This window comes from Cavia porcellus, unplaced genomic scaffold, assembly GCF_034190915.1.
Source record: "Cavia porcellus strain 051 isolate PalLab524CR breed Dunkin Hartley unplaced genomic scaffold, mCavPor4.1 scaffold_5, whole genome shotgun sequence".
Classification (NCBI taxonomy): Eukaryota; Metazoa; Chordata; class Mammalia; order Rodentia; family Caviidae; genus Cavia; species Cavia porcellus.
This window is the reverse complement of record NW_026947488.1, coordinates 43,371,882-43,399,351: the sequence shown is the minus strand read 5'-3', so window position 1 is coordinate 43,399,351 and position 27,470 is coordinate 43,371,882. Positions and strand designations below refer to the sequence as shown.

Sequence of the window (27,470 nt, the reverse complement as noted above, 5' to 3'; positions counted from 1 at the left end):
CCAATAAAATGTCAAAACAGCAAAAAATTTCATAAAGAGCTATCAAATGATAATATTGCAACAAATTTAATTTAAAGATCTTATTTGGCCTTTATTTAAGATTATAGAATTTCATAAAAATAAGTGTTACAAAGCACTGAGCAGATGAGGTTGGCTTTATAGACAGAAAAGGACTGGATGAAGCAGAAACAAAGAACAAAAGTAGCTTGGTGGTTTCAAAGGTATTTTCCTGATGGGATAAAAGAGAGGGGACTTCTTTATGATTCCAGCTAAAACTACCATTTTCAAAGATTTGGCTATGATCGCTGACACTCCTGATTTCTTGGAATGTCAGATATACAACTTACTTACAGCTTGGTAAAGTGGGACTGTAACAGGAGTGACTGGCTCCCTTTGGTTTTGACTTGCCGGCCTGATGCAGGAGTTCAGCCCAAACCAGCAGCCTCCTGCACACTGGATTTAATAAAGCTTGAGGCATGAATCTTGTCTTCACAATTCCTCACTCAATGCTCTCTGTGTGCTGTGCACCTGGACTGACAGGGTTCCCTTTGTGGACCTATCACAATGCCGTGGGGATTCAGAGAAGACAACGAGGCCAGTGGAGCAAGTAACACCACCCAGGATGCCTGAAAAGCACAGGGAAGTCCAGGGGAGACCTTGATGTAGGCTAGCAACTTCCTTCAGGCCATTTGGGTTGAATTTTGAAGGCTTGATAGAAGTTGTCCAGATAAAGAAGGCAGAGTTGGCCTGAAGAGTGATAAGGCAAGTGAAATAATGCACTTGTAGGGTTACAGTAAAAAAAGTAGATAAGCATTTCCATCAGGTTTGGCAGAGGCATTAATAGGCGTGAGATCCAATCCCTTGGAAAAGGTTAAACAAACTGCTGCACCTCCAAAAAGGAACACATGAATGTATTTGAGAGAGGCGCATCTGCCCTCGTGTTTAAAGCAGGCTAACCCTTCTTGAGTGGCTCCTGGCTTTCCATTGTGGTATTCATGAATTCTTTCATTTGCTTCACTTCCCCTTGAGGTTCTGGTTAAATGAACAGCAGGCACAGAAGAGCCTGTTTATCGAAAATATGTTCCTCCTAGAAAGTGACTTATGGAAATTTTAGATATTTGTGCAGTTACAAGAGAGGAAATCTCAAATCTGGAAAAATAGAAAGAACAGGAAGCCAGGCATGGAGGGGGCGCATGACTGTAATTCCAGCACTCTGGAGGCTAAGGCATGAGAATCGTTGCAAGTTCAAGACCATCTTAGGATGCAAAGTGAGCCCAAGGCCAGCCTGAACTGCATAGTGAGACCCTGTCTCAAAAAGACCAAAAACAAAAAACAAAACGAAAAAGAAGAAGAAGAAAGGAAGGAAGGGGGGAGAGAGAGAGAGAGAGAGAGAGAGAGAGAGAGAGAGAGAGAACCTAGAGAGACCTGAGGCACAGATTCTATGCAGACATTGAGTTCAGTGGGTTTCTCCACCAGGACACACCAACGAAGGATGAGTAAGGTGCTTTCTTACATGTTTATCCCTGCCACGACCTTCTAGAACCATCTATAAGTCTATCATCCTTAGGACATCCCCAGATGTCCTGATTTGCTCTCTGGAAACTCCTGAGGATATTTTATTCATCTGCACATGCTGAGACACCCATACACAAACTTGGTAATCAAAAGTATAATTCCCATGCTAGAACATGACTCTCATATAAATATATAGCTAATATATGCTGAAGATTTATTTCCTTCACTAGTGAGAGATCTAGTAGGCTGGTATATCTTTTTCCCAGAGTATTTGAGGGAGGAAGATTTATATAGCTAGTCAGGAGCTGACAGTGAAGGTAAATTTATTAAGATGAATTCTAAACTGACTGATGCCCTAGTGGAAAATAAAACTACTACCCTTGTGATTATCTTTTCTATGAGATAAAAATTATTTGTGTCTACACTGGACAAAAGTTATTTGTGCTGTCTTTTATAAAGTAATATTTAATAACAATCTAATCTCTGATTAAGAGTAAATATGAAAAAATTTTGGGGGTGGGTCATAGGTATGTTCTGGTCTTCACTATAGCAATATATTGTCAAAATGTATAAAACTTTGAATTAAATATGTGCATTTACTGTATGTCAGTTGTAATTCAATAAAACCACTAGGGAAAAGAAAAGAATAATCCAAAACAATGACACATTAACATACAAAATTAGATAAACCTTGGGTAAACCTAAAGGCATTACCCTTAAAGTATTAAATGCTCTGATACGTTATAAAAGAATGCTGTCATCCTGCTTTACTCCCAAGCTTTGGATAATTTTATGAATATTAATTAAAATGATGTTCTAGAGCCAAAAAGATTTAGGTTTTGGCTGCTTCCTAATTGTATAACTGTAGGCAAAATATATAGAATACCCTAAGACCCAGGTACTCCATTTGAAAAAAAAAAAAGGAAATAATAATGCACCCTTTGTCATAGGCCTATTACCAGAATTAAATAAAATAGCACCTGAGCACCAAAGTGGATTCTAACTTTGAAATCTAGATTCTTTCAACAAGATTTGAACCAAACCCACAGTCTAGCTCTAAGTATTTAAGACTATGCATACACAGTGTGGTACCTCAGTGGTCAGTGGCAAGAAGCCTCATTTCAGGCTATCTGGATTCAGACCCCAGCCCAGCTGTGCCATTTCCTAGCATTGTGTATTTACCTACACCTTCCAGGGATAAAGGCTCTACCTCACATGGAGCTGCTGGGACTAGTCCCAGTGAGCTGTCACATGCAACGATATAATGAGTGCTTGACAGACATTCATGGCTCAGTGGTCATCCTTTGTTATTATCAGCGCTCTTAAACAACTGACTGGACACTGTCCTGGACATTTGCAAGACTGAGAAATGTTGATCGACCTCTCAGAGTGATCCAAGTTGGAAATGTAATTTTAATATGCAGGACAATTCACCTTTGGGATATCAGTGGTAACTCTCAAGGTATATCTGGGATCCCAATGAAAGTTAATATATACAATTTTATAGCATAAACATGATCTGCATATCATGTACACTCTGGGACTGGAGGAAAGGTCCTGCACCTGCCAGTGGGTTAGCCAGGCAGTTTTCAGGGTGACGCAGCCAGGCCTTCCACTATACTGACTGGCAGGGTTCCCCATGCAGGATGTGCCCTCCTGTTCCCACGGAGCCCACAGATGGCCTGCCACCTGCTTTAGAAGATGCCTCTTGCCTATTTCTGGGGTACTGCTCATGCTGAGCTGCAAGATTGAGCCCCTGGTGTGCCTTTTTCTGGCACTCTGGGTCTGCCACAAAGTCTCCTCAGATTCTTTGCCAGCCTTCTGCATGCTTGACTGTAAGACACAGTCTGTGACTTTACCCATATAGGGACCCAGAAGTGCTTAGGAGTTTTAGTGCCCCCCCAAGATTCTTTAGCATAATGTGAGGGTACAAAAGCTCAGCTCCCCATTTAGGGGAGGGACATGCTCATCGGTGCATGTAACAATGCAGAGCTCCTTGGAGAACCAAGCCAATGCTGAGAATCACCTCCCTGGCTTGGCTTCTTCCCTTTTCTATACCCACTTCTTCTTTCTCTTCTGGTCCACCTGGCTAACCCCCCATGCACACGGACTCTTGGCTTAGGACTGGCTCCTGGGAGAAACCAGACCAGTACCACAAGCCTTCCCTTCACTCCCACCTCTAGGAGAAAAGGGCTGTCTGCAGTTAGCTTGTGGGATCCTGGAGGAGGAGCAGGTGATAGGATCAAGGTAAGCACCTCTTGATTTCTAGAATCACAGTTTGTGATACAGTTTTTATGTCCTCTGTCCATTCAGGGCTGAGAAGAGGAAACTCGCTGCCAGTAGAACTTTTAGTTTCCAGTGGTTTGTATACTTTGCAATAGGGAAGCACAGTGAAGGTTTCTCAAGCTCAATAAAGCTAATAAAGAGCAATACTAAGAAAATATATAACTTATTTTCAAAAATTACTAGGTGAGTCTGCCTTTTGAGTCCTTTTTAAAGCAGGAATCATATGGGTTAGAAAGATTTGTGTCCTGAATTCATTGAAAATATTTTTGTTTTCTTGAACAAACATAAATTGCTAGTCTCTTTTTCTTCTGTGTGACTGACTTTGATAACTCTGGGCTTCATTTACTGAATTCTTTTTTCTTTTTTACATTTCAAGTTTTGATTTAAGGGTGAGTTGTATGCAGGGGATTCCATGCTTCAGAGAGAAGAAAAAAACTGAGCTAGAACCAACTTATTCATCATCTTCCTCCCCCTCTCCTCCTCTTCCTCTTGCTTTTCTCCTTTTCCAAACTTCATCTCCCTTTTTCAGCCTTGATACCTCCCTTTTTGGCTGCGTCATGCTTTCCTTTAGCTCAGCAGGCTACAATGTCTTTTTTGTATTTTTTCTTGAGCTTAGCAGCCTTCTGTTCATGACACTGCTTCTGCTCTGCAGAATTGTCCCTCACATCTCACCCAGTTTCTTGGCAACCTCACCAATGGATAGGCTGGGATTTCTCTTCTGACTTTTTGGTTATACTCAGAACTAGCAAAAAGGACAAAGGAGGACTCCTGGGTGCATTGTGATGCTTGAACTTCTTTTTTATTTTCTCTTTTAGAGTGGGGCTGTAGGTTTTCATTTCTCTTTCCCAAGAGAGCTTGTTCACATGTCGTCAGATTTCACTTTCTCCTTTGTTAGCATGACCTTCACCCTTTGTGAGTACTCTTAGAGAACTCCGAAAAGGTGACAAAAACATCTGGGGTTTTCTTCTGCTGTTCCTTTGCGTAAAGAACACACATGATGTCATTTTGACTCTTGGCTTCTTAGGATCTCCGAGACTCAGGTTAGTGCAGCAGAGTCACCTCATGCTTCTCTGGCTTTCGCTTGCCCTGGTGCTGTGACTCAATTGTGCCATTTGCTGGCCATTAAATAGGGCTGTCTATTAAATACAGAAAAATGACATTCTCATGATTGTTTAAACAAATAAATATAAAGCAAAAATATATAAAACTAGATCCAACTGAACTCGGAATTGGTAATAAATCTGAGACATATGAGACATTTCTTTGTAGATAATGCGAGGATGTAAACAATATTACAGAGAAAGAATATTTAAAGAAGAGCAGATTGATTTAGGCAGGACTGTTATTGGCAAAGCTGCAAGCTGCTTGCAGACAGATTAAAGGCATCTTAGAGAGGATGAACGCGGGGCTGTTTTTCAACACCTCAGTGTTCTATAAATGAGTCAAAGTTAAAGCCAGAATGTGGTAACACTAAGAAATAATACTCGAGATTTAGACAGAATACACTCTAATTTGTTAGTAGTTTAAATCTTCTTCGTGTGTGTTGTTGAAGTTGTTAATTCATGCAAAGTACAAATAGCTAAGCTGTTTTATTTTAAGCCTTTGAGAGTCATAAACTAACAAAAGAAAATGCTATTCAATAAGTGATGTTGAAAAGAAACTGAAAAAAATATCAAGTCAGAGTTTTAATTCTTACCATGTGCACCAAGGATTTATCAAGTTTAAGATAAACTAAAAATGATCACCAAGAAAACTAAAAACATTAATTTTTACTTTTTTGGGAATACGAAAATATCTTTAAATAAAATATTGAAGAAGTCATATTTTAGAAAGTATACACTGATGAGGTAGAAACTGGTTTGGGTAATATGCCTCAGAAATCTAAAACACTCATTGTCCTTGGCCTGTAAATTATCCGGTCTCAGGAATTATGATAAATAAATAATGTAAGATGTAGATAAAGTAATGGCAGAGAGAGAGAGAGAGAGAGAGAGAGAGAGAGAGAGAGAGAGAGACAGACAGACAAACAGAGAGACAGAGAGAGAGAAGACAGCCCTGTAATCCTATTGTTTAGGAGGCAAAAGGGCTAAAGGAGGAGAATCACAAGCTCCAGGCCAGTTTGAGCAATTTAGCAAGACCCTGTCTCAAAATAAAAAATAATATTCATAATATATGCATTGACATCCCACAAAAATGTGAAAGTAGGTGGCAAGCAAGGGAAGGGACACAAAAGTAGATAAAAACAATTATAGTATGTTGTGCACATATGCAAATCTTACAAAATAAAGCCCACTAATTTTTATAACTAATATGCACCAATACAAAATAAGAGCTGTGGAGTGGAAGAGGGGTGGCTGGGGATGTAACTCAGTGCAAAGGCCCTGGGTTTAATTCCAAGTGCCACAAAGTCAGCCAGCCAGACAGACAACCAGAAAGCACTACACATTCAGTAGTGGGGGTTAACCATGTAAATCATAAGTTTATGTGATGAAACACAATGCAGTCTTTAAAAATGGCATTTGAGGTCTAATACAAAGTGCTTTTTAAACCCACCCTATCTTAATGATAGGGGACGGTAAATTGAGCAGCCACAGAAGTCAAATTTACACCCTGCAGTAGTTACAGTCACAACAGTTATTTAACTTAAGCAAAAGGAGATTTGGGTAAATCTAATTTTATGAATCAGTCTTCTATCCCCCGTTGATTTACACAATCACTTCAAAGACACTTTATCATCATTTGAAGCTCTTCTGCCATCAGCTGAGACTCCTGACACTTTGATAAGGACTTTTTGTGTGTGTGTTCCCACTCTCTTTCTCTCTCTGTCAAATACTTAATGATCTGAAAAACGCTAGAATGTAAGCTAGGAGTTTTGTTTTTCTAAAGCAACTCTACAGTGAGTCCATTTCTAGAGCAAATAATTTTCCAATGAGGCTCTAGCTTTGCTCTTTGGTAGGCTGCTGAGTAGTGGGTTTGTGTGAAGTGAATCTGAGTTTGTATGTAGATACTTGTTTCATCAAGAATGGAAATAACAGAAATGTTACTAAAGGCCAAGAGAAAAAAATTTCCATGAAAGCTGAAATTATTAAGTCCAAGGTGAAGGACCATGTTGTTTGAAATGAGATTGCAGATTAAACTGAGAAATAATAACTAGGCTGGCAGTGTGTTTTCCTCTATCTTCTGTGCAAGCAGAATTTGCAAGTGAAGCTGAATCTGCCAGTGCCCTCGTGGGAGTTTTGTGGCTTGGGAACATCTTCCTTGTTTTCAACCACAGAGAATCCTTAAATATGGAGGAGCAGATGGTGTTTCTTCTGGTATGGTAACCTTTTTCAAAAAGAATGGGAGGGTAGAAGGAATTAGACCCATCAAACTTCTAATCTCGATGACAGAGTAGAAATTTCTTGTGGAAGAAATGGATACTGAGGATTTTCTACCACCAAATGAGCAAATTCTGATTTCCACTGTTACAAAAAAAACACACTCTTGGGCTTGAGGCATTGTCTTGCATCCAGCTTGCCTTCCTTCATGATCCAGAGACCCAGGTTTGGCATGGAAGTTACATATCCCTTGATCCACAGTTCATGCCATGAGTGAACGTTGGCCCCAAATCAACCAGCTGTTCACACAGCCCTTCATTGAATATTGTCAGAAATGAATCACTCAATTCTCCCAAGTCCTCCAATATGGAATTTAGCCAGAGCTCTTAGAAAATTCTGTAGCAGGTTCAACTCTGTTTTTCTATAAGTTCCTCCCAGTGCTAATAATTTTGTTCTTGGAGTCTGTTGCAAATTTTCTTTGGTCTGTTTGGTACTTCTTGGTATTTATTTTCATTGATGTAGTTAAAGTAGGTGAAGCTTATAGGTCTCCTTCTTCATGACTTTAAATCCAGGTATTATGTTGTAAGGAAATAAATAAGTCTCAGGATGGATTCTTCCTTTCATTCAAATATTAGAAAACAGGCATTCTTAGTTGAAAACTTTTTCTTAGTGACAAATCCCTAAGATAATCAATTATGAAGATTTATTTTGGCTTACAAGTTTAGAGATTTCAGTTCATGATCAATTTTACCATGAGACAACACACCCTCACACAATCACGTGGAAGACAGAGAAAAAACTCTCACCCATGACCTCAGGAAAGGAGAAAGAGTAAGAATGGGGCTGCACTCCCAGTGTCTCCTTCAAGGGCACACCTCCAATGACCTAAAATCCTCCCCATCTCTTAAAGTTTCCATCACCTCTCAGTAGTGCCTCTCTGGAGACCAGTTCTATGACACATGAGTCTTTAGAGGACATTCTTGATCCAAGCTTTTGGTGTTTTGGGGCATTCTGATAAGCAGCTTACATATAAGGTTTACAAGGAAGGTACAACATATTTCCAGTGGCAGGATTCAGGCCACATTATAGTCCTATCAAAAAGCTTTTGGAATAATGCTCAAAATATGATTCCTGAACCTACAGCAGCAACATTACCTGAGAATCTTAGAAGTGCAAATTATTAGTGCTGCTCCGGAACCATTTCCTGTCTCCACAATGAGTCGTGTTAAATTCTACAGAGGAAAATCCAAGGACCAGCAGAATCTCCCAACCAGAAGACAATTAAGCCTCAAGTTAGTGGAGGAGTTCCATACATTTTGTACTCATTATGCAAGTACATGCACACACACACACACACACACACACACACAAACACACATACACACACTATTTATACTATGTAGAGCATTAGTGTAACCTTTAAGTGTTGTTAGCCAATTAATATATTGAGTCCTCCACTCTGCCCCCCCTCACCAAAAAAAGAAAGAAAAAGTCACTTCTAACATCCATTATGTTAAATAGCAAACCTTTGGGTAAGTCTTAAAGAGAGTTATAGTAGCTGTCTCAAGGAAGTAGAATTCTGATAAGAATTTTTCAAGTGCTAGCTGCCCATCCTAAAAGTAAGTATTCTTGACTAGGGTACCTTCAGTGTTTACCAGCCACCTCTAGGGAACAGATTACAACTCACACATATGCATGTCAAAGACTTTTAAGCTAAATTAAAGATAAGCTAATGATTCACTTAGAATGAGTCTAATATCTATTCCTTGTGATAATTACAGTCATGCTCTATCTCCTCTTCTCTTTTATGTCATTAATCATCCTTAGTTTAATGTGATTTTGAAGCCTAAGACCACCTTGCTATCCAGCAGCTTTAACCACCAATTAATGAGTTTAACATTTGATGGAAATCACTCATTCTATAGGCTTCCTGATCCCAGGATAGAAGTACACACACACACACACACACACACACACTGCTCCACTTGTATGCTCAGGGGCATAAAGCATCATTGAACTGATTCTGTTCAAACTCAGAGATTGTCTTTGCCAAGCCCCCTTGTCAGTCTGTGTTCTCTATGTAGAGAGGACGCAAGGAGATGTAGGCGAGAATGTGAGAGGCACCACCATACTCCCGTGTGGGGGCAGTGAATTCCCAAATATAACACATGCATTCATGATGGCTTGCCAAATGAGTCTAGCAGGATGGCAGGTAAATTTGTTTTTAAAATGTTTTTGTTTTTTGTTTGCTTTCATCTGAATAAAACGGTGAGTATTTAAAGTTTCCGAATTTATAGATATTATTGCTTAGAATAGGTCTAGGTTTGAAAAGTGAGTCCACTAAAATCTATTTTGAAAGATTAAATAAAGTGACAATATTGTGTATAGTTATGTCTAAATTTTGAGACCACACAAGTTTTGGTATGGAGGCCTGACCATCAGTGTCTTCACCAAAGCACATTTCCTAGAAAAGCAGAGACATGTTGATCAGCATCTTTCACTTGCCACACTACTCATTGTCTTCAGGAGGAAATAAAACTTAACAGAAAACTCCAAAACTCCAGTGGTTTAGCAACACAACTATCACTGAATTTGATAAATCCCATATACTCATGCTCTTTTATAATTCCAGAGAGACAGCATCATACACCAGTATAGTCCCCACCAGAAAAGATCACATCCAGAAGAAATTAAAGCTTTTGTTTTGCTAGTTGAAGGGAAGACATATAAAAAAGATTGCCTCAAAATAACAAAAACAGAGGCCATATCAGACTTCACTGTATTATTTTTCTATATTCTGAAAGCATTCTCAGTGAGTGCAGACATGTCTTTTCCTTCTCGTTTCCTGGTGTTTATTCTTTTATTTAAAGATGAGACCCAGATTGCACGTTAAAGATTCAGATTTTCAAAACCCTGTAGCCTTCTAATTACTCCACTGCTCTGGTCATCATCCAATTCCACCCAAGATTCACCATATTCTTTGACATTCCCAGGCACACAAGAAATTTTTGATCTGTTTTTTCCTCTTTTCCTGATGCAGTGATTTGTTGTTTTCTTCAAGTACCTGGCACCTTGCCATGTGCCAGGGATAAAATATAGCTCACAAGCAAATGGCAGTTCTCTTAGATTGAATTTCTTGAAAGCAGATCCTTCAGACAAAGATTAAGGGGCAAGTGATTTACTAAGGAAATGCTCTCAGGAGAATCGAGAAGAGTGAGGGAAGGATGAAGAGGATGTGTGGAAGTCACAAAGGGTCTGTTGCACAGAGCGTTGCATCCTTGGCATGGCACGGAGGATGTATGTGGAGTACGCTCTACTCCTTGCATTGTGTCTCACCCTAAGACAAAAGGGAGTCCTTGCACTCCCATGCCAGTCAGCTGTTAGCTGCAGCTTCTCCCAGGAGGGAACATAAAGGTCAGCACTAGGATGGTCATTACAGAGAGGCTCACAGACACAAAATTGGGAAGACAGTCAGACAGAGCAGTAAGGGCGAACCACAGCATCTACCACCAACATCTGCCGAAGGCAGATCTGTTAGTAAGCCTGAAGATATACAGCTTCCTTCCAGCAGTGGATTGAGTCAGACACGCGCAGAAGTCATTTGGTTTTTAAAAGACTAGGAACTCTTTTTGTTCAGTTTAGATTCTGTCTGTCCACACTCCCAGCAGTAAAATCATTGTATTTATTGTTTCTATTGCATCTGAAATTTAGTCTAACAGGATGTCATCTATCTCCTGAGAACAAAACTATGCACCTCCAAATGCAAATGTTCTCTTAGGTTCTCTCCAAAACAAGGTAGAGGAGAGAGCTCACAAGGTTTCTGGCTTGAGTTCCCAGAACTATCCCACAGAAGTGGTCATCCCACTCCAACTGTGTGCTGCCTGCAGCTGCACAACCAGTGGCCCTCCATAAATACCGTGAAATGGATGAACCACTTGATGTTGGCTTTGACTGCAAGTGGGTAAATGAGACAAGGTCGGTCTCATCCCCCCTTGCTCCTGGTCAGTGAGTCCACCATGCTCCAGCTCCCAAGTAAACAACCCGGAACTGTTGCATAATACAAACCACAGTGTTCAATACCCATTTAGCCACATTTGCAAAACAGACAAAAGAAACATTGGCATTTTTTGAAAAGGAGAAATTTAGGCATAATCAGTGTTGGTTGTGGCTGGCTGCCCTCTTATAATTAAGAAATACCAGTGCTGGCTGTATTTAAATGCCAGGCCATGCCAGACCCATCACCCTAAAGAATAAAGCCAAGCCAAAGTGAAAAACTGTCAGCTCTGCTGTTTTTCTCCTCTGAAGGAGCCCAGCAAAAGGATTCATTGGAGAAGTCAGACTTCCCTTCTCAGAAGAAACCCCACTGGGGATTAATCTATTAGATCCAGACATATACAAAGGGGTACTGTTTGGGAGTACAATGTGAGGAATGGTGTGAAAATAAGTAAGCCAACCTCGAAAGAGTTGGGCTTCTGATAATTGCCAGGGCCTGGCCTCAGCGGTTCTAGATGGTAGGGTGACATTTTGTGAACAGGTTGAAGTATCTGTCATTTGAGATGATTCTTTAGCCAAATTCCTTTGTAAGAAATGTACTTATGGTATAACCAGGCATGCACACTATGTCAAAATACTAAAAAGAATTTGGCTTGAGAGGCTACTGTTTCGATCATGATGGCCTCCTAAACACTGGGAAACCACATTCTTGTGTTTTTGGATGGTTGTATCCTAAGGTTGTACCCTAAGGTTACCAGAAGGTCCCACTGGATATTTGCAAAGGCCTTCAGCCCTAAGTGATACAACACACAGACCCTCCCATTCTGAGGGTGGGACAGAATATGAACCAATGATTATTATTGAAAATGCAAATTCAATTCTAGCCCTGCCTCCACAGGTCTCTTTCCATGGGTGCTATAATTTGAAATCTGCATTTTTAATGAGAAATTTAAAGAGGTTTTAAAGCAAAGAGACTTCAGACAGTGCTACTAAAAGACCTACTGTTAACAGTTGTGATTTACTCATTAACCAGATTAGGGCCGTGGAATGGATGCAATATGGTAAATGAATTTATTCATGAGCCATGGATTCATTACATTTGAAATAGCATCTTTTGATTTAACTAAGAAATTGATTACAATGATTAGTGCCTACTACAAAACAGAAGGTTGAATTTCTTGCACAAGAATGTTCAAAACAAGATAATAGGGAGCCAAGTCTAGTTCACATGTTTAAAGACCAGTTTTGCTGTAGTCATTGTGGTGGGTTTTTGTTCATTCGTCGTTTTGAAACAGGGTCTCACTATGCAGTTCAGACTGTCATTGAGCTCACTTTGTAGCCAATGCTGGTCTCTAATTCATGGCATTGCTCCTGACTTGGCCTCCCAAATGCTTGGATTACAAGTGTGTGCCGCCATACCTGGTCTAACCAGTGATTTTTAAACAATGCCCATTTTTTAACAAGAGATGTATAAACAGAATCTTGTTACTTGTCGTTTACCAAAAGTGCTCTTTACTTATTAAGACATGAGTTTTGGTTATCATTTTTTTTTTTGAGAAATAAGAATTGATCATAACCATACAACACTCACTGAATCTGTGTAACAGTTTTGGAAGTATGGTTATTTTTACTATCTTGGCTCTTCTTACCCAAGAGCACAGGATATCTCTCCATTTCCTAATATCTTCAATCTCCTTTTTCAGAATACTGTAGTTCTCAATATAGAGGTCTTTTAAATCCTTTGTTAGATTGATTCCTAGATATTTCATTTTTTGGGGTGCATTGTAAAAGGTGTTATTTCCTTGATATCTCCATCAGTGAGTTTGTTATTCATGTACAGGAAGGCTATTGATTTTTGAATGTTGACTTTGTATGCAGCTACATTACTGAATTTTCTTATTAAATCTAGTAGTCTTTTGGTGGAGTTTATGGGGTCTTCTAAATAAAATATCATTTCATCTGCAAATAGCAATAGTATAACTTCTTTCTTTCTTATCTTTATTCCTTTTGTTTCTTTCTCTTGTCTAATTGCTTCAGCTAACGTTTCTAGAACTATGTTAAGAGTGGAGGCATCTTTGTCGTATTCCTGATTTTAGAAAGAAAGCTTTCAGTTTTTGTCCATTTAGTTGATTTGTCATAAATGGCTTCGCATCCAACATTCAAAATCTACTGTTTTCCCCTATATTAAATTTCTGTTTTAACGCTCCTAGAATGTGATCTGGAGAAGATACAATGTGTGAGATTTTTTTCTGATGACTATTGTAGTTTTCCAAATGAAATATGTTATCACATTGGAAATCAGCTATTTTGTGCACTCTAAAAGAAAAGGGCACTGAAGAGAGACGCTTGAAATTCATGACCCCATGAAGCTTTCAGTCAATATCAGAAGCAAATGATGTTCGAAATCTGCAAGACATGTAACCTGGAGAGATTAATAATGCCATGCTTTGCTCATTACCTATTGCATACATGTATTAAATTAAGACACTGTAATCTATAAAAATCTGCAATTGTGCATTAATTAAAAGGAAATTATACTAAAATCAAAATAAATTAAGATGCATGAATGTGAGTATGGAAACACAAATGCAGAGTCACCCCAAGGTAGGAAGTTCTGTCTCTTCCTCATGCCAGCTCTGTGATTTCAGATGTCATTAAGTGACTTTCCACCTTATCTTTCTCATGCTTTCCCACAGCACTTCTCACAGTTCTTTGATTCAGCAGATTTGGGAGCCCTGCTTCCCCAAGGCTGATGTGAGTCTAAGGACCACATTTGGAATAGCACAAGTCTGAGATTCTTGTGTAACCCCCGGTTTTGTGTAAAGTTCTTAGTTTGATTCATATCTCATATCTCATATTTATCTTGATAAATAACTATTATATTAATAATGCTTTGACAAATATGAGTTATGAGGCATAAAATGTTAGAATAAATGCAGATGATCTTGCTTAATTGAGAAAGGCAGCTTCAAGCATGGAGCAAACTCTGAATTGGAAAAGCGCAGGGAGCCTCTCCTCAGCAACCTCACTGGGCTGGTCCAGATTCCCTGAGGAGCCCTTGGGAGTCGTCTCAGCAGCAATCATTGTGTTCAGCTTTCCTTAGAATGTGCATTTGGGTCTTAGAGTTGCCTTAACTCCAACGCAAAATTTTATCCAGTGGAAATAACAGCAACGAGTCCATCCTTGGCCACACCACATATCGACAGAGTTCATGAAAGAGATCATTAGCTCTCGCCTCCAAAAAGCCCCAAAGACTGGCTGCTAGGTGAGGATAGGGGTTCAATCCCAAAAGAAATAGGGGCTGCTAGACTGAGCCAAAGAAGTGCACCTGCAACTTAGATGCCAGTACCTGCATGATGCTGTCATTAGTTTGGGGAATTTGTTCTGTTCTGTTTTTGAGGCAGTGTCTAGCTATGTAGTTAGATTGCTGGCCTCGAAGTTTCAGCACTCATCCTGCCTCAGCTCCCCAAGATTGGGATTACAGGTTCATGCCACCATCCTTGGGTTGATGCCACTGTTTTTGTTTTAGTTTGTTTTATTAAGATGTAAAGGAAAAGGCTAAGACAGTAAATCTTCTAGACTCCAAATGTGATCAAAGCTGTACACCTTAAAGGAAGTACAATGAGGTGTATACCACTAGCAATATTCATTTTAATACTAATAAGAACTAAAATCTATTATGGAAAGGTAACAGTTGTGGACCTATAAACATATGATAATGCAGCTAAAAATATTTTAAAGGAAAAAATTAAACATGGGCTTAAATAGAAGTTATTAAAACTAAACAGTCACTGTAGGAGACATGAATACGCTTGTTTCAGAAAGCAGTAGGTATAGTTGAGCAGGTAATATGGGATTTTGAGTTACATAAACCTTCCTTTTCTACTTAATTTGGTGCAGACAGGTAACTAGATAGTCAAAAACAGAACAGACATTCTTTTCCTATACAAACTATACTCTTTCAGAAAATGATCAGGGAAAATGTATCAGGGCACAAAGAAAGTCTCAACATATTCCACAAAGCAAGATATTTCATTGGACTACCTTGACTCATTAGTGAAAATAAAATTAGAAAGTACAAAAATGGTAAAATTTATAGGATGCAACCACAGTAATACCTAGAGGACAGTTTATAGCAATAAGTACACTATACCAAACACCAAAAAGAAGTAGAATAAACATACCAATTGTCAATTCAAAAAATATACAAACACTGATGTAGTCAAGCATCTTAGGGCAAAATATAAATAACATAAAAAGAGAAGGAAAGAAAAGAACTGGAGATTAAAGCACAGAGATGATAAATAATATCACTATCTAGTATGTAGACTTACAAGTACCTGTCAAACGACCTTGTATTATTTTCTAATATAGAAATGAAACTAAAAATAAAATAGTTTCCGGTTTTTATTAAAATATGAAACATCCTGCACAATTTGCTTTGAAAGTAAATGTGCTTTGAAAATACTTATCTTTAAACCCAAACTCCTGATCTGAAATTTAGCTGAGTGTAAATAGTCACTTGTAAGAGTCAGTTTCTTATTCTACAAGGTGAAGATATACCTAGTTTGTACACCATGTGTCATTGTAAATCTTGTGTAAGATTATGTGTTATATAAAAGAAAAGCACACAATAGAGCATCCAGCAAACAGTGAGCCTTGAGAAGTGTAAATTTCTGTGATTTTTATTAATGTATTATGAACCTGCCTTGGTTCATAAAGGTCGTTTGTCCCCTGGGCTTTTGTATTCATAAGTTTTTGTTGACTTTGAAAGGATACCTCTGTATAGGTGAACACGAAAATGTATTTTCAGTTCTCTGTGATGTTCAAGTAAAAGGTGTTGATTTGCACCGATTTATTGATTTTTTTTTTCATTAACTAAGACAGGAAACATGGAAATAACTGATGATTTACTCAGTGTACCTCTGCTTATATTTTCCTAAGACCTTCTTCTCCTACAGTGGTTGAACTAATAGCCAAAACTCTGTTCACCTTGTATATCCGAACCATTCCACCACCAGATCCATTTCTCCCTTCTAGGCCCAGCCAGCCTCCGGACTTTGCAGTGAGAAAGTTCTACCCTATTGCTCCTTACTCTTAGCAGAAAACAAAGGGGGTTTGCTTCGGAGGCCATTTGACCCGTATTAGTCAGCTTTCTATCAGCATGACAAAGTAGCTGAAGCAATCAACTTACAAGAAGGAAAGGTTTATTTGAGCTCACAATTTGGGAGATTTAGGTCCATGACAGATTGGACCCATGGCTTTGCCCCTGTGATGAGGTCATCATTATCTCACGGTAGAGGGGCTGTCCATTTGAGGGAGGCTGGGAGACAAAAGAGAAAGAGAGAGAAAGGGGCCAGATCCCAGCATCCCATTAAAGCTACAATCCCAATTACCTACCTTCTTTCACTAAGTTCCACCTTTCAAAGATACTACCACCTTCCCAAGATCATCAAACTGGCCTTAGGAGAGATTTTAAGACTAAGCCATAGCTAGTGGGAGGCTAGTAAGGAGCTCAAGTAGACTTGTAGGTAACTGTAGTAAATGAAGAGCTACACAATTACCCTTAACACAAAGAATGGCTTCAAGTTGCCCACTTTGCCCACATGCCTTGACAGTGACAGATGCTCAGACATCTGTCTCTGACATAAAAAACCCAGTACTGCTCCTGTATGTAAGAACCTTTGTTTGCAGCTGGTCATGGAAATCAGGAATCAAACTACGATACCACCCCATGTTTCATAGCCAACTGATTTGCAAACCTAAAATCTGGTAGAATTAGACAAAGGCAAGTTTATTTCATATCTTAGACTTCTGTTCCATGCTTTATTACTTGTTTTAAAATATGTTCCAAAAAACACCAGTCGAAGCTCCATGGAAAGGAGATTTTATAGCACTGTCTCTGTCTATAGGAAATGCACCCATTCTCTGGCGATATTGAAGACTGATAAGAAATGAAGGAGTTTTGGCTAGGTTTCTTTGAGCTGGGGATTCACAGATGATTTTTTGTATAGATCCAGGTAATAAAACATTTTTGGCTTTATGAGTGGTGTCATTGCTGCCATTGTAGCATGAGTGGTCACGCATATGCTCCAATAAAACTTTATTAATAGACCTTGAAATTTGAATATCACATAATTTTTACATTCACAAAGTTTTTTAATCATTTGAAAATGTAAAAACTTTCCTTACTTAGCTCAAAAACAGGCAGTATGAGAAATTTCACTCATGGGCTCTAACTGCCCCCCAAGTCCATGTTTATTGAACTCACTGTTTTCCCACTCTTTATAACTATGGAACTGTCCTTACTCTACCTCATCACATTTATTAACATTCCAGGGAGCATGTTGTACAGGTCAGGATTCCTTGAACTGTGATCTATGGTCCAACAGTGTCAAAGTCATATGAGGGCTTGTTAGAAACAGGGAACCCCAGAATCTGAGTTTGGGACCTAGCGACCTGTGTTAAGTTTCTGGTGATTCTGGTTTCTGTTAGAGTTGTCTTAAACTGTCCTAAATATGCTGATTTGGAAACATGAAAAGAACTACTGTCAGAATATATGGATTCATCCATCCATTCATTCATTCATTCTTTCATTTAGCAAATCAATTAACATGAACTGAACACCTGCTTGTGGTGGTGGTGGTGGTTTAATATAATTAATTAGATACTGTTGAGTCTTTAATGGACTGGGAAATTGCCTTACATCAGAGCCCCAGGGAACTGTTTTGAGTGGCTGGCTTTCCCATCGTCACTTACTAAGCAGACTTTGCTGGCTGGGCCATGTCTCCAGCCCAGCCTGGACAGGAAGGAGGTTTAATGCACTAATAGGACAGAATTGCTCCACACCACCTTGATAATAACTGCTGCTTCACCATTTGTACCCTTGGAGCTGCTAATATGACAGTTAATCATCATCATTATGCCTGTCTCCTCGAATGCTAGCCTGCGTGGGTTTGGAATCTGTGGGGAGAATTTATCTATCCAACACTAGTGATGAACAGCCCAGCAGATGACCCCAAGTTGGGCTCAGCACCCACTCTCTAGCTGTCCTCATCAGAAGGGTGGACATTGCTTTCCAGCTTTGAAATGCTGTCACTGAGATCTATGAGTCATTGGTCCTCCTCCCAAAGCACAAACACGACCTGAGATGAAGGTGGAGAGGAACTCACAGGGACCTACCTCAGGGTTCCTCTGCCAGACCGAGACAGGCTGTGTCAGCTTGGAGCCTAAAGCTGTGCTCCCCATGCTGAGAACAGCAACTCAGAGAGGGGACTGACAAGGAACACAAAAGGCTGGAGTGAGTGAATGTGGCAGGGTCGGAGGGAGAATGTGCATTTACACTGAGAGTGGGAGACAGCAAGGGCACTACAGGTGAAGGCACATGAGCCCCTACTTCTTTATGAACTCGGGTATTAAAGGGGAAGCCTGAAAACTTGCTTAGGCTAAAAGAAAACTTTCCCCCAAGAAACTGAGCTGTGAACCAGGAAGACAAAGAACAGGGCCAGAAGGCACTCTTGTTTGCCTCCCGTGGAAACCCCATGAGAGGTGCTACTTGGTGACTAGAGAGTTAGTACCTTGATGGTTTCCCTGGTTCCAGCTTCCACAAGTTCTGGGCACCACAGCAACCGACCAAATGTGCAGCCATTAGTAGAGGAAAGCTAATTAATAGCCACAGGCTTGTTCCACCCTCAGGAAAGAGCATAGGGCCATTCTGAATGAGCAAGGCTATCGGAATGCTAAGCCCCTACATCTTAACAAAGTTGATTAGAGCTTTATATCATTTATTGCCCTCAAAAGTTGATGAGATTGGTATTTTTTGCCTTATTGAGAAAGCTGAGGAGCAGAGAGGATAATAAACTGACCCAAAGTCACCAAGCTTTTGAGTAACACAACAAATGATTCAACTTGATCTTTTAGATATGAATACTATCTCCACTCAACTGGGTTCCACAATCTACCCAGAATTCCCAATGGTCCACCATTTTATTCTGGAGGGTAGATCTGTCACTCAGGAGAGCACTGGAATTTTGTTCCTATTTCTTTAACTCAGGAAAGACTTAGTTTAAATTCCTTCTGGTTTCTATTTTCTAAATGCTTAATTTCTTTTAAGTAACATACAAAGCATTTACAACATTTATCCTTCTATCATATGATAAGCTTATATTCTGGTAGCCAGGACAGGCATTTGAAAATTAGCTGGCTCATGGTATAATGCCCCGTAGATTTTTTTTTTAACAGACTCTCCATAAAAACCAACCTATATAAGCTTACATCTCCTGTCTAGAGTTTTTCAGTACTAGTACTAAAAGGCAGACTTGAAACTTCTCTTCTTTAACAATGATTTTGCATTTGACACCCTGTCCAAGAATCATGCAGTAGAAAAGCTGTGAAATCTATTATCTCCAAAGAAGTTAAAATAGGATTCCTCCTAAGAACATTACATAGTAAGACTTGCTTCACAAGAGTGATGAAAGTGTACTAAATTAAAATCCCAGAAGCATTCAGGGTTTTTAGTTGAAAAAGCTACAGCAGAGTGGACCTAGGGAAGGACTCACCAAGCCCCCTTTTCCATGTTTTCCCCCAAAAGCCAGTCTCCTTGACTCTCGGTGAGCATGTTCCTGATATTTGGTGATTCTGACACAAATAATAATGTGGCATTGCTCCAAAACCCTAAATCTGATTGTTCTACAAGCCTCTCCAGAAGGACAGACGTAATCTGTTTTCAGTTAGGACATCATGCTCGTAGGCAATGTTTCTATTTAAGCTTGATCAGGACTTTGCTGTTAACACCAGCTGCTGTATAGAGCCAGGCGTTGTGGCTCATGCCTGTAATCCCAGTACTTGGGAGGCTGAGGCAGGAGGATTGTTGTGAGTTCAAAACCAGCCTGGGCTACAAAGTGAGCTCAAGACCAGCCTGAACTGCATAGCGAGACCTCGCCTCAAAAAGACAAAAAAAAAAAAAAACCTATAACAAAACCAAACAAAATGTTCATACACTCAGTAGCTTAGCTCAATAGATTGTATTGCTCACTCACATAAGAATTTGGATGTTTTTGGCCTGCAGTCTTTTCTTCCTTGCAGAGACTTAGAGATGCCCAGGTTCCTGCTGTCTCAAGGCATGGTCATCCTGGGGTTCTGTTTTTAACGGTAAAGAAAAGGTATAAAATACCAGCTTCTGAATGACAGGTATATGGTGCATCCCCACTAAAATTCACAGACCATCTCTAGCCCTGTGATACCACCCCTCAGTAAGTGGCCTGGGGATGCAGTTACTGGCTAAATACACTTTTGCCAGGCAAAAGGGAGGACAAATGCCTGTGCACAGCTGACTGTCTCAGCTACAGGACAAGAGCCCATGGCTTCCTACAATTGTGCTATCAGAGAGGTTTTCCTCACAACAAATGCATGCGGTGTCATCTCAAATGCCCCCTTATGCCTCTTACTCCCAACCCTCTGATGACCTTGTCTAGGGACCTGACTTCTTCTGGCAGGCCTGGAATGTCCCTGGGTCACTGGGTAAGATGCCTAGTGCCATTTTACCACACTGAATGACCTGACTTCTTTCTTTCATTCCCGTCTTCCCAATTAGACTGAAGGGAGTGACTTTTTCTGTCATGCTTATTGCTATATCCATAGAACCCAGCTCTGTGTAAATATTTATTGAAAATATTTGAGAGGGAGTAAGTATGAGAAGGAGGAAAGAGGAGCATTTGCTGTAGAGCGATCTCTATCCTATTACCTACTATTTGTACCATATGGAATTTCAAGAAAATAGCCAAAAAAAACAGCAAGGGTTATGTTTAAAGCCAGGGCCCCTTCCACTTTGGAATCATAGTGGCTTATTCACACAGAAATCCTTTGACAACCTCTGATAACAACTGAAGACAAAAATGGCCTGTGGGGGCTGGGGATTTAGCTCAGCGGCATAAGTACCTACCTTGCAAGTGTGCGGTCGTGAGTTCGATCCCTGGTACCGATAAAAACTAAAAAAAAAATGGCCTGTAACTTCCAAATGCCTGTAAATACAACAGAATACTACTCAAAAAGGAATGAATTATTAATAGATGCTACATGGATGAATCTCAAAATAATTATACTAAGTGATAAAAACAGGCAAAAAAATAGTAGGATATAATTTCATTTATGTAAAATTCTAGGAAACAAATGTAATGAGGAAGTAGATCAGGGTTTTGTGGGCATAAAAGTGGAGTGGGGTTGATAGCAGTGGCTGGTGAGGATTCCCATGGTGTACAGAAAGCTTTGAGAGTGAAAGCTTCGTTCATTTTCTTGATTGTTGCTGTGTTTTTGTGGGTGTATATAGTTGCTAAAACTTGTCAAAGTGTCAGTTCAAATATATAGGGCTGATCATTATGTCAGTTATATCTCAAAAGCTGTTTTAAAAACAAGAATAAATAATCGTGACATTGAAAGTATAGAAACACACCCATGCGCGCCATCCTTCTAAACCCTTGGGTGGTTCGTGTTTTTAAGACCCCTCCCATGCGGACAGGAATCCACCGCCTCCATTGCACAGTTGGCAGGCATGCACCCCCGGCGCCTTTCAGCTAAATGACACAATGCCGTTGACCCCTATCTGAGTGTGGCTTCCAGTTACATCCAGTAAACTATGGGAATCGAGTGCAGGTCATTTAGATTTGCTGTTCTGTCTACACACACCCATTTTTTAATCTGCTTTGTCCCAGGTTCCGTGGCTAACCCCACCCCTGACCCCCCAGACCAGGCGCCCAGCCACCCCCCACCACTACCATGGCCGAAGACGCGGACATGCGCAATGAGCTGGAGGAGATGCAGCGGCGGGCTGACCAGCTGGCCGATGAGGTGAGCAGTGGAGAGCAGGAAGGTGGACAAAAGATGGGGAGCCAGGGAATGTCTCATTCGGGTGCTGGAAAAATCTTTTTCTAATGTCATAAATAAAATAAAAGTGGTAAGACTTTGAGTTCCTGTATATTGGAGGCCACTGCAGACTGAAATAGTTTACTTATTAAACCCTGTATCATATTGGTGACTTGGTCCTAACTCCTGAATTTTAGAAAACGTGAGAGATGAAGATCGGCTAGAAAAACTGGGCCTGGGCACCTTGAAGCAAGGCTGTGCTGGAGCTGTTCAGTTCTGAGAGCTGATCATCAGCACTTTCAGGAAATTTTCAAGCTGGTTGCTAATATCACCTATTGTTAAAACTGTATATTTGTTCTGGCGGGCAGATTACATTAAAATCAAAGCTAAGAAATACTCAAACTCATTACTTTCTGATTATTTTACAACATTTTACTACTATCTGGACTCTTGAGTTGCTCATATCCACTGTATCAGAGCGGGGACTGTTGTGTAACAGCCCGGTACTGCGCAGTGGCCCGCCTGCAGGCTCAACTACAGGGTATTGTAGTTAGAATCTGATAGGGTGAGTATTTCTACCATGGACTTTGAAAACACGACAAAGCAGACCTTGATTTATTGTTCTGTTAATGACCTAGATTAAGAAAGTAAAGAACATTTTCATATTGCTGATTAAACTTAAAAATATGCCCATGGGCAGCCATTCTACTGTGAATAACGCAAGACATAGCGGAAGTCTTTCATTAGTAGGGAAACTATGGTTCTTTTCAGCAAAGCCATTGCTTTGCTTAGGGACAAATGAGTCAAACCAACCTCTGTCTTCATTGATTCACTTTCCTTTCAGGAACGTAAATAAAACTACCCATCAACTCTCGATGCCACAACAATACTAATTAGCTATGGACACAGAGTTCAGCAAAAATTGCAAAAAGTTATCTGCGAGAAGCAGCAGGCTACATGGAATTTACAGTACAGTGCTATGTATTTTATTAATAGTAAATTGTGTGCTGTTCATCTTTTATATCAGTAAAATAATGAACTTGATTTTGTGTCTACAGACCCACATACTTGCACCCAGTTAAGCTCTTGCTAGCAAACCCCTGCTTACAGCCCTGCTTGACAAAAACCAGCCTCCTAAGTCCTTCCCAGGACAGTTAACATAGTTCAGGTTCCTGCAGATTCTTGGCCAAAACGAATTTATTACTTAACAGGACTGCTCTGAGAAAGCACACTGGTTGTTGGATTCTAGTGGTATTAGAAGAACTGAGAAAAAAGTGTCAACTCTGTGCCCGAGGGACCACCACTGAGCTCAGACTTTCCTACACACTTTTTCTTATCTAACAATGAAGATAATTATTACAGCTGTCTCCTATAGGCTAGTTATTTCAAACATGCTTGATTTTCTTCCCCCTAAGGCGACAGCTTAATTTGTATTGATAACAACTTCCAATTGTGTTTCTGGGAGCTTTATAGAAACTCAATGCTATATTCATCTCAATTCCTGAGAAATGATGTTTGTGTTTAAAATTCAATATTCCTAGCCCAGGGAGGCCAAATTAGTCTTCTGAGTATTTGAGATAATTTTGCATGCATCCTGAGCATGCAAAATTATCTTTTCCAGATTACTTTGTCTTTAATATGAAGATCAGCTTCATATGGTTTTGATTTTTATGAAGATAAGCTTTCATGTAATTGCTTTAGGGAATCTGATCATGTAGAAAGCCCAATAGGAATGAGATTGAAAAATGGAAAAGACATTTGGTGTTTCAGTTGCAAGCTTAAAATAGTATGTGACAGGAACCTTTTGCGCTTCTCAAATGAAGAAAGTATTTCTGCCTTTCCAAGATCTTTCATCCTGCACTTACAACATTTTTTTTTTTTAATCTTTAGTCGCTGGAGAGCACCCGTCGTATGCTGCAACTGGTAGAAGAGGTAAGGAGTAACTTTATTTTAAAATAAAGAATCTCATCCTTCAGGTTGACATGCTCTTTTCCTGACCCCTGCTACCTCCCCCAGGCCATGATCCTGTCACTTTCCGTGTTAATATAGCCCATCCCAAGTCACATAACAAACGAAATGGTTTATTTAAATTATAGGTAGCCATCAACGTAAATCCACCCTTCCACCCATCCCAGGCTACTTTTATGGTCTGGAAAACAGAGAAACATAGTAATTCTAAACCATTGTTCCCAAGAAATCACAAAGGATTAGATCCCTTAAAAAAAAAAAACTGGAGCAATTTTTAATACATGAAGTTATCTGCTGAAAAACTTCAATTATAATGATTTTGATGCCTATAGATAGCATTTAATTTCAGATAATTTTCAGATACCTATCTGAAAATTCTGTTTTGACTTCAGAAATTATATTTAGAGGCCAGAGGCACTAAAGTTTATTTTAAAAATTGGAAAGATCTTTTTTAAAAAGGGAATCAAGTTCAATAATGTAAATACAAAGGCTCTTTCATATTTCTAACTTTGAATGGCACATCCATTTGTGAGGCATGGTTAATGAATCCCAAACTATTTTTAAATGGGTAAAATAGGGCCACTAGCAATAATGGAATTCAAAGGGCGTTTGCAATAAACCTCACTCATTCCAATTTGGTACAGCAGCAGTCAACCGGGAAGAATAAATGGATTAATTGAACTTGCCTACTGAGAGAGAGGAAGTGGACAAAGAACAGATTGGACTATATTTATCTTAACCTAATAAAACAAACCTAATCATTTTTATTCGGTGAGATGCTATTGTAGTTATGCTTTGATTGCTTCTGCTTATCAACTTATAAATTCATACGTGATTATTGTTTTTACGGATCTTGGATTTTTTTCTAACAGAGTGATTAAATGACTGACATACACACCTTAGCTATTGTAAATTGCTCGTGCGATGACAGGAAGAGGGGGCATAAATTTCAGAAAGGCTAAAGAAAAGGCAGCCGTATCTCATACCCCAGGAGCTGACGTCTTCTCTTATTTTTGCAACTTCTCACCCAGGAATGAGAAATATAACTAAATACGAATTGCCACAAAGGGGTGGGGAGAAAGTGCCAACAATGAGTTTCAAGAAAGAAGGAAAGAAAAAAAAAAAAGGAAAAATCAGTTATTTTAAAAATGACAATTTGAGTCTGCATTGTAGCACAAGTCAGCCCTCAGAGCAAGGCAGTCCAGCAAGGGGCCTCAGCGGTACAGGAAAGCTGCCCACCGTCTCTAAATGAAGAGAAATGTCTTTACTCTGCTCTGGGAACACTCTTCCTGCAGAAATACTAAGGAGCAAGAAGAAGGCAGATATTCTAAACCTATAAGTGCTGGCAAGGCCCCTTGGATGTCCCCCGAATTATCATACATAAATGAAGGTAAACCATTAGGAACACGTCCATGTGAGCTCTGATGGGAACCCGGCTCAAAGGAACCCAGAAATAGCTGGCACAGTTATTTTATTGCCTACTCATGTTATTATCATAGTACAGGCTTATGACTCAATCAGAGTCACTTCAGGCTCACTTTTCATTTTTAGTTTCCATGTATTCACAGGTGTTGGGCATTTCTAAAATACCAGAATTGTCCAGAATTGCGTACTACTGAAATGCTGCCTACGAGTGATAATGAACCTTTTACAGCTTTCAAGGTTACAAACAGCCCACTGCAGCACACATGCCATAGTTTTACCATCACTGACTGTAGGAGAAACAGAACACAGAATGTACCACCTTGAGCTGACCCCTCACCCATCAGCCCTGGAGAAGTGAACGTTCTCTTTTTTTTTTTTTTTTTTTTTTTTTTTTTTCCCCATGTCTTCTTAAACCATAAGCAGTGTTGGTCAGTCTTGAAAAATCAATACCTGATCTCATTTATCCTAACGAGGAAAAAAATCCCCAAAGATCTATTGATTGAAGTAGGATTCTCAAATTACATGTTTTTGTTTCGCCTAAAGTGTTTCTTGATCAAGCATGAAGTTGTATTTTAGAACAAGGAGTGAAACCAGTGGAAGCAATCTCCTGTCTAATAAATGAGAGGAGATGATTAGACTTTCCATCCTTAGGAAATTGTAAGCAAGTTATTTCTAGAGTAGATTGATTAGCTCTTACTTCCTCCTGGGTTATTTTATATTTATGGTCTTCATCTCTATGTCATTGGCTATTCAGATGATATTCTGCTTTTCAATTAAAAAAAGGAAATTCTCTTTAAAGAAAATCAACATTAAATATTCATCAAAGGCAAAAGTCATTTGGAAAATTTGAACTTTGAAATAGCAGGATCTTGCCCATAATCCCAAAATTCACCAGTGCTATGTTATTTGAATTGCACTGGATCGTTATTTGAAAATCAGCCTCAAAGATAGAAAAGGTTATTGAAATTATAAAGTCTCCCTGAGGCCATCCCACTTTCAGCAGAATATACAACTTCTTTTCATCCTAATAGACTCTAGGGTATGACTGGTTGGCAGGAATGAGGACTTGTTTTTTAATAGAAGGTTTCTGCCAACAGCATTTCAAGGACAGTGTAAAGGTATCCAGAGATTGATGGGTAATGTTCAGAAAAGCTGAATACCACAGATGGATTAAAAAGGTTAGAAATCGGGCAGTGGCTATTGGTCACTAGCTTGGAGTTAGGAGCTTGCTTTTGGTGGATGTATTTCAACAAATATTTATGGAATGCCTAGCTATGGGGTTAGGAATGAAGATGCAAATTGATATCTTACAGGGCAACAGATATATAAGTAACTCTGAATTCAAGACCATACCTGCTTTGGGCTCACAGAAGACAAAACAATTAATCTAGTAGGAGAATCATGGAAGTATTCTCAAGGGGGCAATATTTGATGCCCCACAAAAAAGTTAACCCTGCTAATTCTAAATGCAGGAAATGAAATCTATGCATTAACACTTAGGACTATGAAAGCAATGTGGGCCTCAGAAAAGTGACACTGCTTTAGGGAAAGTCATTCGCTACCATCACACAGCTTTTGTGGAGTGGCTATTGAACCACTAACATTTCATGAATGTTTTAGCATCTTTTTTTTTTTAAATCCCAGCTTATCTTTCAAAATGCTTTGGCTATGGGAAGAGAAGAAGCACTGAGTTTGAGTTATGCCAAAGCTTTGCTAAAAACTTAAAACTCCAAGTAAGAAGTGATACGGGGTTTTATTTTTATTTTTTGGAACTCCACCAAATGCCGTGAGTGTCCTAACTCTAGTGCAACTGTACTGGACTTTGGGGAAAGAACCTCAAAATAACAAAAGGAAGATTCCAAAGTGCTCTATAAACATTGCCTTACATGCTCAGCAACCTCCATTCAGTCCCAGGAGCCGAGGGCATAGGAGGCGATTTCCAACATGCTCAGGGGAAGCTTTGGAGCAACACTTGAAACACGAAAAAGTAGGAAAATGACAAGATGAAAGACCAAAATGCAATCTCAAACATTGCCTTAGCTCATCTACAAAAATAGAAAAATAAATTTTAAAAAAAGAAGTAAAAAAAAAAAATAGAAGAGTCTCTCC

General features: G+C 39.5%; 1 protein-coding gene across 2 annotated transcripts in view; it reads left to right on the top strand.

Annotated features, from left to right (window-relative positions):
• Window positions 1-27,470, top strand: part of Snap25 (synaptosome associated protein 25) — an 80,945-nt gene that overhangs the window by 30,516 nt on the left and 22,959 nt on the right. For both annotated transcript variants that reach the window (XM_013159939.3, XM_013159938.3), the window contains exons 2-3: window positions 21,818-21,953; window positions 23,859-23,900. In XM_013159939.3, coding sequence (XP_013015393.2) covers window positions 21,882-21,953; window positions 23,859-23,900 — 114 coding nt within the window. In that variant the 5' untranslated portion in view covers window positions 21,818-21,881. The remainder of the gene's footprint in view (window positions 1-21,817; window positions 21,954-23,858; window positions 23,901-27,470) is intronic.